General features: G+C 37.6%; 1 protein-coding gene across 3 annotated transcripts in view; it reads left to right on the top strand.

Annotated features, from left to right (window-relative positions):
* NF1 (neurofibromin 1) overlaps positions 1 to 13167 on the top strand; it is a 245812-nt gene that overhangs the window by 112158 nt on the left and 120487 nt on the right. For all 3 annotated transcript variants that reach the window (XM_054573167.1, XM_054573165.1, XM_054573164.1), the window contains 5 exons: positions 1475 to 1636; positions 2767 to 3016; positions 3685 to 3758; positions 3991 to 4074; positions 12355 to 12795. In XM_054573167.1, coding sequence (XP_054429142.1) covers positions 1475 to 1636; positions 2767 to 3016; positions 3685 to 3758; positions 3991 to 4074; positions 12355 to 12795 — 1011 coding nt within the window. The remainder of the gene's footprint in view (positions 1 to 1474; positions 1637 to 2766; positions 3017 to 3684; positions 3759 to 3990; positions 4075 to 12354; positions 12796 to 13167) is intronic.

The following is a 13167-nucleotide window of genomic DNA, read 5'->3' as shown; positions in this document are numbered from 1 at the left end:
TGGCTAACAAATCAACGTTTAAAAAAAATTATTCTGAGGCTTTGGTCTCAGAGTCGCAATCCTGATTAATTTAATTAAGTTAAGCAGGCCTCAGTGGGGCAGGCCTAGGTGGAGTGGGGGCTGCTATAACCAAAGTAGATTGAGAGGCATATCCTATCTCTGCTCTCAAGTACATACCTAAGATTTAGATCTAATGGCTGTACTAGATCAGAGAATGTTATCTATCAAGAAGTCAAGGGGGTTAGGTTGAGGGTCCTAAACACAGGGTTATTTGTATTCATGCCATTAAGTTTTCACCTCTCAAAAATATCAGGAGTCTTCTTCCTTAGGGTTGAGTGAAAAGTTTGATTTTAAACTTTTGAAGCATAGTGACAAGGTTTCGGGGGACAGAGAAGAGCCTTAGATTTCTTTAAATATAAAGTTTCTGTAATTAGTCAATTAAAATTTTTGTTATGGCACAGTTTTAGGAATGCTTGATTAAATGAATTTTTATCTGTTTCTAGAATCATAGTTTTGAGAACTCTTAAATGTAACAAACTCATATGCTTTTAAGTTTACCATACAGTTTGCCAAATTTTCTTTGTTTAGAAATGAGCTAATGGTGAATTGGGTTTATCCATATCTGGCTTATTTTAGTGTGTTAATAGTGGAATTTGGCATTACAGTCATACCTTGGTACTTGTCGGCTTCAGAACTCGTCAAACCCTGTACTCGTCACATTTTGACGAGAAAAAAAAAGTTCAGCACTTGGTGCTTGCTTGCAACTCATCCACTTGCTAGAACTTGTATGAGTCATGACAGCACCCTGCGAGAGAAAATGCTTCATCATTCGGTACTTGTTGCTTTCGGCACTCGTCACAAGTTTCGGAATGAATTAACGACAAGTACTGAGGTACCACTGTATTCTTAAGATAAGGAAGAACATTAGAACTCAGAGTTTCATGCCCTTGGCTATGGTATAATTCTCCAGAATACAAGCATTAGTAATCTAGTAATAAATTGGTACTACTCTGGTCAGTATAAGTCACTCTTGTGATGTACTTTGCATATATACCAGTGTAAATTTCTGCTCTAGAGGAGTAGTAATCTCCAAAAAGTCAACTTCCCATTATCCTGGCATGGCAGAGGATAAAATCTTATGGGAGAAAATATTCATGAATCATTTTTAATTGACTGAGAAGTGCATATTGTTAATGTTTTACTTGTGCTCATGTTAGATTGAGAAATGTTTATTTACATTTCTAGAATCTGTTGTTTCTAATGATTTGAATCATAGAAAACTGAGAGTCATTTCAAAGATATTGAGCAAACACTATTTTGGGGTTTCTAGTGAATGTTCCTCAGAGTGAGAGAGATAGGATTTGTGAGGAGAGGTTTTCCAGGGTAATTTCAAACAGGAAGACAACTCATATTAAGTATTTATTTCTCTTGCTTATCAGTGCTTCAGAAAGGCTTACTTATTTCTTCTTTCTAGCAGGCAGATAGAAGCTCCTGTCACTTTCTATTCTTTTATGGGGTAGGATGTGACATTCCTTCAAGTGGAAATACCAGCCAGATGTCCATGGATCATGAAGAGTTACTCCGTACTTGTACTCCTGGAACCTCTCTCCGGAAGGGAAAAGGAAACGCATCCATGGTGAGCAGCAGCTTTTATAGTTTTCCTATGTCACCATATGTACTCTCTGTGTTTCTCTGAATGAACTTCAGTAAATTTCAACTAGGTAATACAACATGGTAGAGAACTGCTTAGATTCTGGTTCTGTCACAGCTCTTTGTGAAACCTGAGGCAAGTTCCTAACATCTCTGTGACCCAATTCCTCAATTTTAAAACAGGGATAATAATAATTTCTGCCCCAGAACTGTTGTAAGGATTAAATGGGATTATGCGTAAACTGTATTTGACCAAGTATTTGACACTTATAAGCTATAACTGGCAGCTTTAATAATTGTAACTGTCTGCTCCATAAGAAAGACCATTTAAACCCCAGAAGTTTAAAAGTTGTACCAACTTTAAAAAGTACAATTTACTGGGAGAAAAAACATGTTGCTTCATGTTTTAGATAAATGTTTCTGTAGTTTTGTTTGTGTATGTGATTCCTTTAAAAAATAAATCATAGTATAAGCAAAAAAAAAAAATCATTACAAAAGAGCTTTTTTTTCCTTCAGACTAAAGTTTTTTAATCCCTAATTTTCCATATAACAATATTAACAACTAAATGGTGTGGTGTTTACAATTTTCTACCTGTGACTTTGCATTTGTTTCCTGTGAGGATTTCTGTATTTCATGCTTTGGGAATATGTAATCCAGAATCAAATATATCTTCTACAGCAGTTTTTGTTTGCGCCTTCATTTCAGTCAGTATTGAATGTACTCATTTCCTCCCTCCAGTAGATAGATAGAATTTCCTGTTACTTCTACCTTTGTCATAGTGGATTGGGATGTGACTTAATTTTTATGTAGGTTTATGCTACAGGTGTTTGACTTTTGTCCATGTTAGACTTAATCTACATTTCTGGAATCTAGAATAGGATAATAATTATTCCGTTGGAAAGTGGACAGATAGATAGTAGCATTATGTTGGTCCAAATAATCTCATTTCTCATTGAAACAAGGTAACTGGGGGTTTGAAAAATCCTATCATGATTAAAGGGTGAAGCTCTTGTTGGTTACTTTGTGTGTGTAGATGCACAGTTTGTTGCATTATTGGGCTTTGTAAATAAAATTACCCACATTGAAAATATGTGCTTCCCGCCCCTGACTCTCAGGATAGTGCAGCAGGGTGCAGTGGAACCCCACCAATATGCCGACAAGCGCAGACCAAACTGGAAGTGGCTCTGTACATGTTTCTGTGGAGCCCTGACACTGAAGCTGTTCTAGTTGCCATGTCCTGTTTCCGCCACCTCTGTGAGGAAGCAGATATCCGGTGTGGGGTGGATGAAGTATCGGTGCACAACTTCTTGCCCAACTATAATACATTCATGGAATTTGCCTCTGTCAGCAATATGATGTCAACAGGTAAATATGGATAATGTTTTTTTTCACTCAATCTGCCTTGAATCCCATAATATCTAATTGTCCTAAGAATGCAGGGATGTATTTAAGATGACTACTTTGCAAGTGTAAAGGACTAATTCTAAAAGATTACTTGAAATTCTTATCTGTACAGGTAAGGTAAAAATACATAGAATTTGTAATAAACTGTTAATGTCTCACTGAGCTTTTAATATGATCTACATTTGTTTAAAAACTGGCAGTATAAATTGTTGGCAGTCATATATTATATAATTTACTTGGCCTGTATACAAGGTGAGACAAAAGTAGATTTACAGTTGTGAGTACCTGAAATACAATTTGTTCTTATATTATTTGTGAGTTATTATATTAATTTCCATACAAACAACTGTAAACCAGCTTTTGCCCTACCCCGTATAGTAAAGTTAAACACATTGGCATGTTTTGAGTAAATATAGGTGGGAATAGCTATTTTATGCCTTGGACATTTGTGAAGTCCAAGTGAAAAATACCTTTTTCTGTGAGGGAGGTAAAAGGGAGTGTTCAGCTTTGTCCTTTGAAGCATTCGTTCCACTCCTCCTAGTTTGCCTTTTGCGTTGGGCTTGCCAAGTTCTCCATTGGCAGGCAGGGCTCTAAGTTCAATAAGTTGATTTCCTGTTGTCTTTGTTTAGGAAGAGCAGCACTTCAGAAAAGAGTGATGGCACTGCTAAGGCGCATCGAGCATCCCACTGCAGGAAACACTGAGGTACGCCCTTAGCAGCAGAGCATTCCTCGCAGGCCCTTGCCCTCAGTTTTAAAAGCCTCATGTTCTGTGTATGTGACTAGGAATAGCTTTTGAAGCAAATCTAAGATACATGCATATTACAAGTAGGATATTGTGTTTATGACATGCACCAAGTTTGGGGTCTGGCTATCACTGATGGATTATTAGCTGTAGGTTTAAAGTTGCTTTCACTTGGTAATTGTCTTCATTTTAGGCCTGGGAAGATACACATGCAAAATGGGAACAAGCTACAAAATTAATCCTCAACTATCCAAAAGCCAAAATGGAAGATGGCCAGGTGAGTTTATAAAGTTGGTTTTGGTTTATTTATTGATCTGTTAAACATATAACTTTAGTAATCTTTTGTTAGTTATTCTTAGTATGTATAATAAGCATATAGTTGTCTTAAGACTGATATTTAGTTGTGGTTCATCTAAATCTGTATTATCTAGTATGGTAGCCATTAGCTACATGTGGCTACTTAAATTTAAATTAAAATTTAACTTTAATTAATTAAAATGAAATACAATTAAAATTCAGTTTCTCAGTCACACAGTAGCCACATTTTAAGGGCTCAGTAGCCACATGTGGCAGTTTGCTGCTACCTTGGACAGTACGGATATACACTGTTCCCATTACTGCAGAACTGCTGGACAGTGCACAGACCTAGAGATGGTTTGTGATAGAGACCATTCCTTTACCTTCTTTATTTCTCTTTCCCCATCAGAGTATTTCACAGAATTTTCAGAAAAGGGGCAACGAAAGTCGAGAAAAAATAAATTAAAATCGAAGCAATGCATTTTACTATTTTATTAAATATTCTAATGAAGAGATCTGGTGTGTAGATGATTTTATCCTGTAGGTTAAATGAAATTTTAAAACTTAAACATTTAATTCATCAACTGTTATGTTACCCTGGAAATTAACAGTGAATTGTTATTTGTACATATTTGATTGGTAATGGCTGTATTGCTCGCATTATTAGGTGTTTTAGAAAACCTAGTTAGTCTCCTATTGCTTTATTCTTGTTGGGCTCAATTAGAACAAGAAAAAAGTTATGTTTTTGTGAAGCAAATGTGTACCTATTATCATTATTTGTAGAATATTTGTGGTTTCAGAGTGAAAGTCCTCCCCCGCCCCTTTGGTAACTTTTATCGAGATATAAGTCACCTACTATACAATTCATCCATTTAAAATGTACAATTCAGTGGTTTTTAGTATAGTCCCAGAGTTGTGCAACCATCACCGTAGTTTTTAAAAAACTTCATAATCTTTAGTTATCATTCCCTAATTTCCCCTTTTCCCCCTTTCCCCTAAACTCCCTACCCGCCTCTGCGAGGCCTAGGCAACCAGTAATTTACTTTCTGTCTCTGTAGATTTGCCTGTTCTCGACATTTTATATAAATGGAATCATGCAGTGTGTAGTCTCTTGTGACTGTCCCCCCACACCCATACCCAAACACACACACACTTGGAATAATGTTTGTAAGGTTCATTCGTGTGAATCAAAGCTTTTTAAAATATATCAATGGCTTTTTAAGAATGTATACGACAATCCTAAGTCTGGATTTTTTTTGCTTTATTTTTTCTTTTGACATCATTTTCTTTAAGCATAACAAAATCATCTGTAAACTTAAGTGACAATTCAAAATACAAGGTGGTGAACATACCTGTACAACAAGCACCCACATCAAGAAATATTTATTAGCATAGAAGAAATCTTCATTGTGTCTCCTTCCAGTCATTAACAACACAAGGGTAGCCATAATACTGACTAGTAAATAAAATACTTTGTTTTTAAAGTTTATATAAAAGGAGTAATAGAGATATACTCTCTTATATCTGGCTTCTTTCACTCAACATTGTTTGTGAGATTCATTCACAGTATTACATAAAGTGGTAGTTCATTCATTGTTATTGCTGAATATTATTTCATTCAACAAACAGTCTACAATTTAATTTTTCTTTCAACTCATTTTGGGCATTGGATGGCTATACACAAAATATTTAGTTATTTTGAATAGTACTGTTATGAACATTCTTTTTAAAATTATATCCCATTGATTATGCTATTACTATTATCCTAATTTTTCCCCCTTTACCCCCATCCACCCAGCACCCCTCCCCCAGCTCCCTCAGGCCATACCCCAACATTGTTCAGGTCCATGGGTCATACACAAAAGTTCTTTGTCTACTCCATTTCCTATGCTGTACTTTACATCCCCATGGCTATCCTTTAACTACCTGTTTGTACTTCTTAATCCCCTCACCTCTTCACCCAGTCCCCCACACCCTCCTCCCATCTGGCAACCATCAAAATGTTCTTTGTATCCACTCTTCTGTCTCTGTTGTTCTTGTTTGCTTTGTTTGTCTTTTAGATTCAGTGGTTTATAGATTTGTGTTTTTGCCATTTTATTGTTCATAGTTTTGATCTTCTTTTTCTTAAATAAATCCTTTTAATATTTCATATAATAATGGTTTGGTGATGGTGAACTCCTTCAGTTTTTTCTTGGCTGGGAAGCTCTTTATCTGCCCTTTGATTCTAAATATGTTTATTGAGTAGAGCAATCTTGGCTGTAGGTCCCTGCTCTTCATGACTTTGAATATCTCTTGCCAATCCCTTCTAACCTGCAAAGTTTCTTTTGAGAAATCAGCAGACAGTCTTATGGGAACTGCCCTGTAGGTAACTAACTTCTTTTCTCTTGCTGTTTTAAGATTCTCTCTATTTTTAATTTTTGGAATTTTAATTATGATGTGTCTTGGAATGGGCCTCTTTGTATCCATCATGATTGGGACTCTCTGTGCTTCCTAGACCTGGGTGTCTATTTCTATCACCAAATTAGGGAAATTTTCTTTCATTATTTTTTCAAATAGATTTCCAACTTCTGGCTCTTTCTCTTTTCTTCTGACATCCCTATGATGTGAATGTTGGGTCTCTGGAAGTTGTCCCAGAGGCTGATTATTATATCCCCATCCTTTTGGGTTCTTTTTTCTTCTTCTTGTTCTGATTGACTGTTTTTTGCTTCGTTATGTACCAAATCATTGATTTGATTCTCGGCTTCATTCACTCTGCTGTTGTTTCTCTATAAATTGTTCTTTATTCCAATCAGTGTATCCTTCGTTTCTGACTGGATCTTTTTTATGCTGCTGAGGTCCTTACTAAGTTTCTTGAGCGTCCTTATAACCAGTGTTTTAAACTCTACATCTGATAGATTGCTTATCTCCATTTTGTTTAGCTCTTTTTCTGGAGTTTTGATCTGTTCTTTCATTTGGGCCGTGTTTCTTTGTCTCCCTGTGTTTGTTTCTATGTATTAGGTAAAGCTGCTTTGACTCTGTATCTTGGTAGTGTGGCCTAATTGTAGTAGGTGTTGTGTAGGGTCTGGTAGCACAGCCTCTCCTATCACCCAAGCTACGTACTCAAGGTGCGCCCTTTTTGTGGGCTGAGTACACCTTCCTCTTGTCGTTGAGCCTTGGTTGCTGTTGGCAGATCAATGGAAGGGATTTACCCAGGCCAGTCAGCCACAAGGACTGGCTGTGACACTTACCACCACCCTCTGCGCTCTGTGGAGGATCAGCTTCGGGGGCAGGGAGGTGGCGCTCTGACGTGGCCTGTAGCTGTCCACTGTGTGCACTGGCCCTGGGGTTTCCCCAATGGGGCAGGCCAAGGACAACCCCCATCTGTGTTTTTCCCAGGACCAACCTGCATGAGCTATAAAGCAATCTGAGATGGCCAGTGCTTGTGCTGGGCTTAGAGATTCCCAGGCAAAGCCAAGCTGTGAATCTAGGGTGCTGCTGCTAGTGCCTGGCCTGGGGCTCACTGAGGCCAGCTGTTGTTTGTTTGATAGGATTTAGGAAGTTGTGCAGCATTAACCAAGACCAGCCATTGATATGGGAGAGCAGTTTGGGTGGGCCCGTAAGTTGGGTGGAGTAGAGCCTTTGGGATCCCGAAGGCGGTTCAAACAGTGTTAGCCAGATTGATGGAGTCTCAGATACGGCACCTGCCTGCTGGCTCTGTGGCTCTGTGGCTCTGTGGCTCTGTGGCTCTGTGGGGAAGGGTTTAGAAAAAGGACAGTGGCCTCTGTTCACCTTGATGCCATACACTTCAGTTTCTCTCAGTTTGCCACTGGTGCCTTTCAAGCTGCTACCTCAGTGCTGGCACTCAGAAGGAATAAATCTGAGCAGGTGAGTCCGTGTTTGGGTTCTTTAAGAGGAACTGCTTGGGACTCCAGCAGTTTCTTCTACCAGCTCAATCCCTGCTGGTTTTTATAGCCAGAAGTTGTGGGGACTTACCTTTCTGGCACTGGAACCCTGGGCTGGGGCCTGGTGTGGTCTGGGACTCCTCACTCCCTAGATATTCCTCCTGAATTTTTATCCACCACATGTGGGTGTGGGACCAACCTGTTCCACATCTGCGCTCCTCCTACCTGTCTGGATGGAGGTAGTTTCTTTAATTCCATACTTGTCAGACTTCCATTCAACTCACTTTCTGACGGTTCTGAGTGATGGTTGTTCTATACTTTGGTCGTCATTTTGATGTGGTTGTGTGAAGAGGCTAGCTGTGCCTGCCTACCGAAAATTCTTGAATGTGTCTTTTGGTGACCCTCTGGATGTACATACTTAGCAGAGGAATTGCTGGGTCGTGGGGTATACAGATGTGCATATGGACAATATAAATTATTACAGCCACCTTTAAAAACTCTTTGTGTCACATTTTATATAAATTGTGTCACAAAGAGTTTTTAAAGAATTAACATTTTACAATTAAGTGTTATAATACCTATGGAAATAATGAAATATCATCCAGCCTTTTAAAGCTTTTTTAAAGAATTTATGCCACATGAGGTGATTGCTGCACTAACAGAGGTCTATTAATGGTTTCCTACACCTGGATAAACAAGCAATTGTTCTATTGTGATTGTTGAAATCATGGCCCCTTAGAGACCAAAAGTAGAAAATAAACTATTACACATACTTTTTCTAAATCAGTTAGGTAAAAAGAAAGTATTTCGAAGCACTTAAATATTCAATAAAATTAGATGTATCAGGCCTAGGCAAAGGTAAGCTAAAAACATTAATATAATATATTCAATTAATAACTGAATTTGCCAAATCAGAGAATGGAACATTATCAAAACAGTATAAGACAAGGAAAACTTGAAATTGTACCTGTTGAACATAACTGAAAATCAAGAAACTTGTGGTAATCATTTGAGCCCCAATAAAAAGTATAAATATACAGCAGAATTAACACTAAAGAAAAAAAATACAAACCTAATACTATATGCACTACAGCAATCTTAGACACAGAAGATCCATCCAGATGGGAGAACAGTAGCATTATCAAAACCTTTATATTTCAGCTTAAGTTTAACTTCACTTAGCTTATTTAACTTCCTTTATATATAATGGCATTTAAGACTATTGAACTGTAGTAATCACCACTTTATTCCCAGATTCAGTCAAGAAGAGAATAAGATTTATTAGTTATTTGTTTCTATTGGAGGGGATCTAATTAACAGTGCCCAAAAGTGCTGGATAAAAAGAAAGACTAGGCAATGAAATATGAACCCTGTGAGGGAAAAGTCTTTAAACCTAATATGAAAACCACTATTACTGAAAAAAAAAAAAAAGGTTGACAATGATATATTAAATGATACAAATCTACCACATCTAGTCAATAAGAATACACAAAATGGACTTGACTAATGCATAAAAAAAAATTTTTAATTCTTATTTGCCTGTTGTTTTCTAAAATTTTAAGGGAACCTTCTGTGAATCCCATTCAAACCTGTCTATCCATAAACCAACATACTAAGGAACAGAGAAGTTTGTCTGCTTCATTTATTAAGCCTTCAGAAAGATTAATTGCATCATCTTAGACTATATCTGAAAACAATGTGTTTCCTTTCTTGCAAACATTATCCAAATTAAAGTCTGTCACAGCATTACTGTTGAATGGATGTTTATGAACTGCAGGCCCTTGACTAAGATGTTCATGGTAAATAGATAATAAATTGGGAAAATATTTTTGGAGATGCGATGTTAGTTCTGCATGTAAATTAATATGAACTGGTTCCTTTTCACACCCATATTTGTCACCATCAAAATCAACCATATTTCCTAATTTTGCACTGACCTGGCAGTTACTGCAACTGGCATCATTTGCACTTAGCATATGTACTTATCATATTTGCCCATCATGGTGATGGTGGAGGTGGTGATGCTGTGGACCAATAAACTGTTGACAAATAATCTAGTCCCAGTTGTCTCCCCAGAAAAATGCCCAGTGTGCATAATGCAAGAGTCCTATGTTACTTGTGCTACGTGAGCAGCAATCATTTCCCCTGAAGTATTAAGTTCAGGTCTTTAGAGTGTGCACAGGCATTTAACATTTGTATTCATTTATCTACAAATAGTATTGACTCAGTGTTAAAAAAAACCCAGGTCCATTCCTGTTCCATTGCTTGTCCCACTTCTTCCTGATGGGCCAGGGGAATCTCCTAAGCAATGTTTGCTTGACTTTCTAACTTTCTGATATGAAGATCTGTATCACAACTGTTTTAGAAGCATTGTGACCATGATCATAATCTTCAATTTCTTTTTTAAATTCTCAGTATCTGCAGTGTTTTCTGGTTGTGCTTCACTGCCAGGGTTCCCAGATGACTGACTTGCATGGTTAGAATTCATCTCATTGCTAAATCCGTCACTGAGTGCCTGCTGCTACCAGGACCACTGTTTCTGTCTTCACACTGTTGTCAGTTGCTTCAGAACTTCCCTGCATGGATTCCTGTGTTTCAGAGTTGCTATTGTACATGTTTGATTCTTTTAATAAGTTGTTCATCCATTTCAGTGTCACTGCCTCCACTGGTATCACTGCTTTGAGGTAATGAAGGTAATGGAGCTGCTCTTCTGAGCTCTTCTGCCTCTTTCTCATTTCCAAAGGGAAGATAAGCGTTTAATAAAGATGCAAAAGAACTCTGGATAGCTGAGCCTTAACTGCTGTTAGTGCAGTATTCCATGATGCTTTAATTAATATCGATGCCAAGTACTATGTCTTTTCAGTTTGAATGCTTGGTTCAAGAGCTGAGACTGAGTTAAAGATATGTCTAAGTGGTGCTGGATTCAAATTCTTGATGAGTGAAGGAAATAAGTCATGTACATACCAAGCGCATTGTTTCAACTGTGCTGCAGCCCAACTGCAGTCAGTATGCTGAGTACTCAGTTTGCCCTTGCGCTACCAAAGGAAAAAAAAAAAGCAAGATCACTTTGATAATCTCCATATGTAAATTTGATCCAAGTATATGTTCTAGCACATTGTTGCTGCTAAGCTAAACTTCAGGTTCTTTTGCAGTGGACATTTCTGTGTCTGATACCAATGATTCACTATTGCACAAGTCATTGAAGGTGTGAGGTTGATATGCCATCTTAGTTCAGCCAACCTCATAGTCAAAGTGGGAGACACAAAGTACTTAACTACAAGAGGTAGGCTTTCTTTATCAAAGCATAATGTTGTATCCAGTGGTTCTTTCACTGCATTCCAGTGAAAATTGCTTCGTTGAGTCAGCCTTATCGCAAGCCAGACTCTGTCTTTACTCTTGATCAGAAAGCTTGCAGAAATATTTGATCACATAGGTCCTAAAAAGGATAGTGTTCTGCACAAAAGCAGAGATATATGCCATATTCTAATAATAGGTACAATTATATTAAATGCATGTGCTATAAGACATGGCAGAGTTTCAGGAGTTCCTTCTTCAAAACAATCCTTCATAAAAGAAAGGCCACTTTTCTCACAAAACAAACATAGATATTCATACCACAGAATGCCCCAAATGTGTTGCTTTCTTGGGTTACTTTAGTTGCTATAGTAGGATGAGTATTATTATGCTTATAAGCAGCATATAAGGGAAATGGAATTTGAAAAAAATTTGCTCCACATAGAGTTTTTCCTTCTCATCTGTACTCCTTAAACTAAAAGGATCAGAACTCTGAAGATTTCTCCTCAGTAACATTACAAATTCTTCTGGAATGTAATTTTTTTCCATTGATTTTTGTCTTCCTGTACTTTCTTCTTTAACCTCTCTTTCAGTATTCAGTGGTTCTTCTTGATTACTCTCAACTTGCCATGTGGAATCTATGTTAATAGTAGTACAATGTATGCAAAGTTGACCACAGAGCACTTGAACCTGGCCAATCACTAAGTTAATAAGTACATATACTACTTGGTTAAAAATTTCCGAATGCTCTCTTTGAAGCAGCATAGACTTTGCTTCTGTGTCTAGGAGTGATATAAGCAAATATTGAGAGAATATGTTCCTTTCTAAGCTGCAGTCCATCACCACCTTCTATATCTGATACTGTATCTCAGTTTATCACTATGCTTAATTCTGTAAGGCTCATCCTTCCTCAAGAAGTCAGACACCTTGATGTGACTGGAAATGGCAGAATGAAAACTTGGATTTTTTTAAATGTAAAAAAATGTCCTTTTGTCATGGAAGAATTGTTGTATAAAAAGTAATTTGTCAAGTCTTTCAGTCTATTTAGGATGAACTTATGCTTCCCATTAAAATTTTGTGTTTAGGCTGCTGAAAGCCTTCACAAGACCATTGTTAAGAGGCGAATGTCTCATGTGAGTGGAGGAGGATCCATAGATTTGTCTGACACGGACTCCCTACAGGAATGGATCAACATGACTGGCTTCCTTTGTGCCCTTGGGGGTGTGTGCCTGCAGCAGAGAAGCAATTCTGGCCTGGCAACCTATAGCCCGCCGATGGGCCCAGTCAGTGAACGCAAGGGTTCCATGATTTCAGTGATGTCCTCAGAAGGAAATGCAGACACACCTGTCAGCAAATTTATGGATCGACTGCTGTCCTTAATGGTGTGTAACCATGAGAAAGTGGGACTGCAAATACGGACCAATGTGAAGGATCTGGTGGGTCTAGAATTGAGTCCTGCTCTTTATCCAATGCTATTTAACAAATTGAAGAATACCATCAGCAAATTCTTTGACTCACAAGGACAGGTAAAGTATGCTCTGCTTTAATTTTTCACCTTTCCCTATGAATAGAGTGACTTATTTATGAAGCTCTGTTGTTTATTTAATAAGATACTGGCAAGAACATTCACTCACAAATTTGAAAAGAAATAGGCAAAAAAAAAATGCAGAAAAAGGAATTCTCTGTTGTTGAATAAATTTGCTTTTTAGGAACTCTAGTGTGTGGGTGTGCCTGGGGTTATGAATATCTTGAGTATGGGTATAAATGTCTATTTGTATCTTTGTGCCTGTTTGGATATATGCCTGTAGGTGCATTTCTGCATATGTATGACATTTAGATGAAGCACCTTCATCTCTCTGTGGTCTGTCTACTGTGCACTGACTCTGGATATATTTTGT

This window comes from Pteronotus mesoamericanus, unplaced genomic scaffold (assembly GCF_021234165.1).
Source record: "Pteronotus mesoamericanus isolate MK-2021 breed Mesoamerican mustached bat unplaced genomic scaffold, CSHL_Meso_final contig_246, whole genome shotgun sequence".
In the NCBI taxonomy this organism is placed as follows: Eukaryota; Metazoa; Chordata; class Mammalia; order Chiroptera; family Mormoopidae; genus Pteronotus; species Pteronotus mesoamericanus.
Note: the sequence above shows the minus strand (reverse complement) of the source record. Positions and strands in the feature narration are given on the sequence as shown.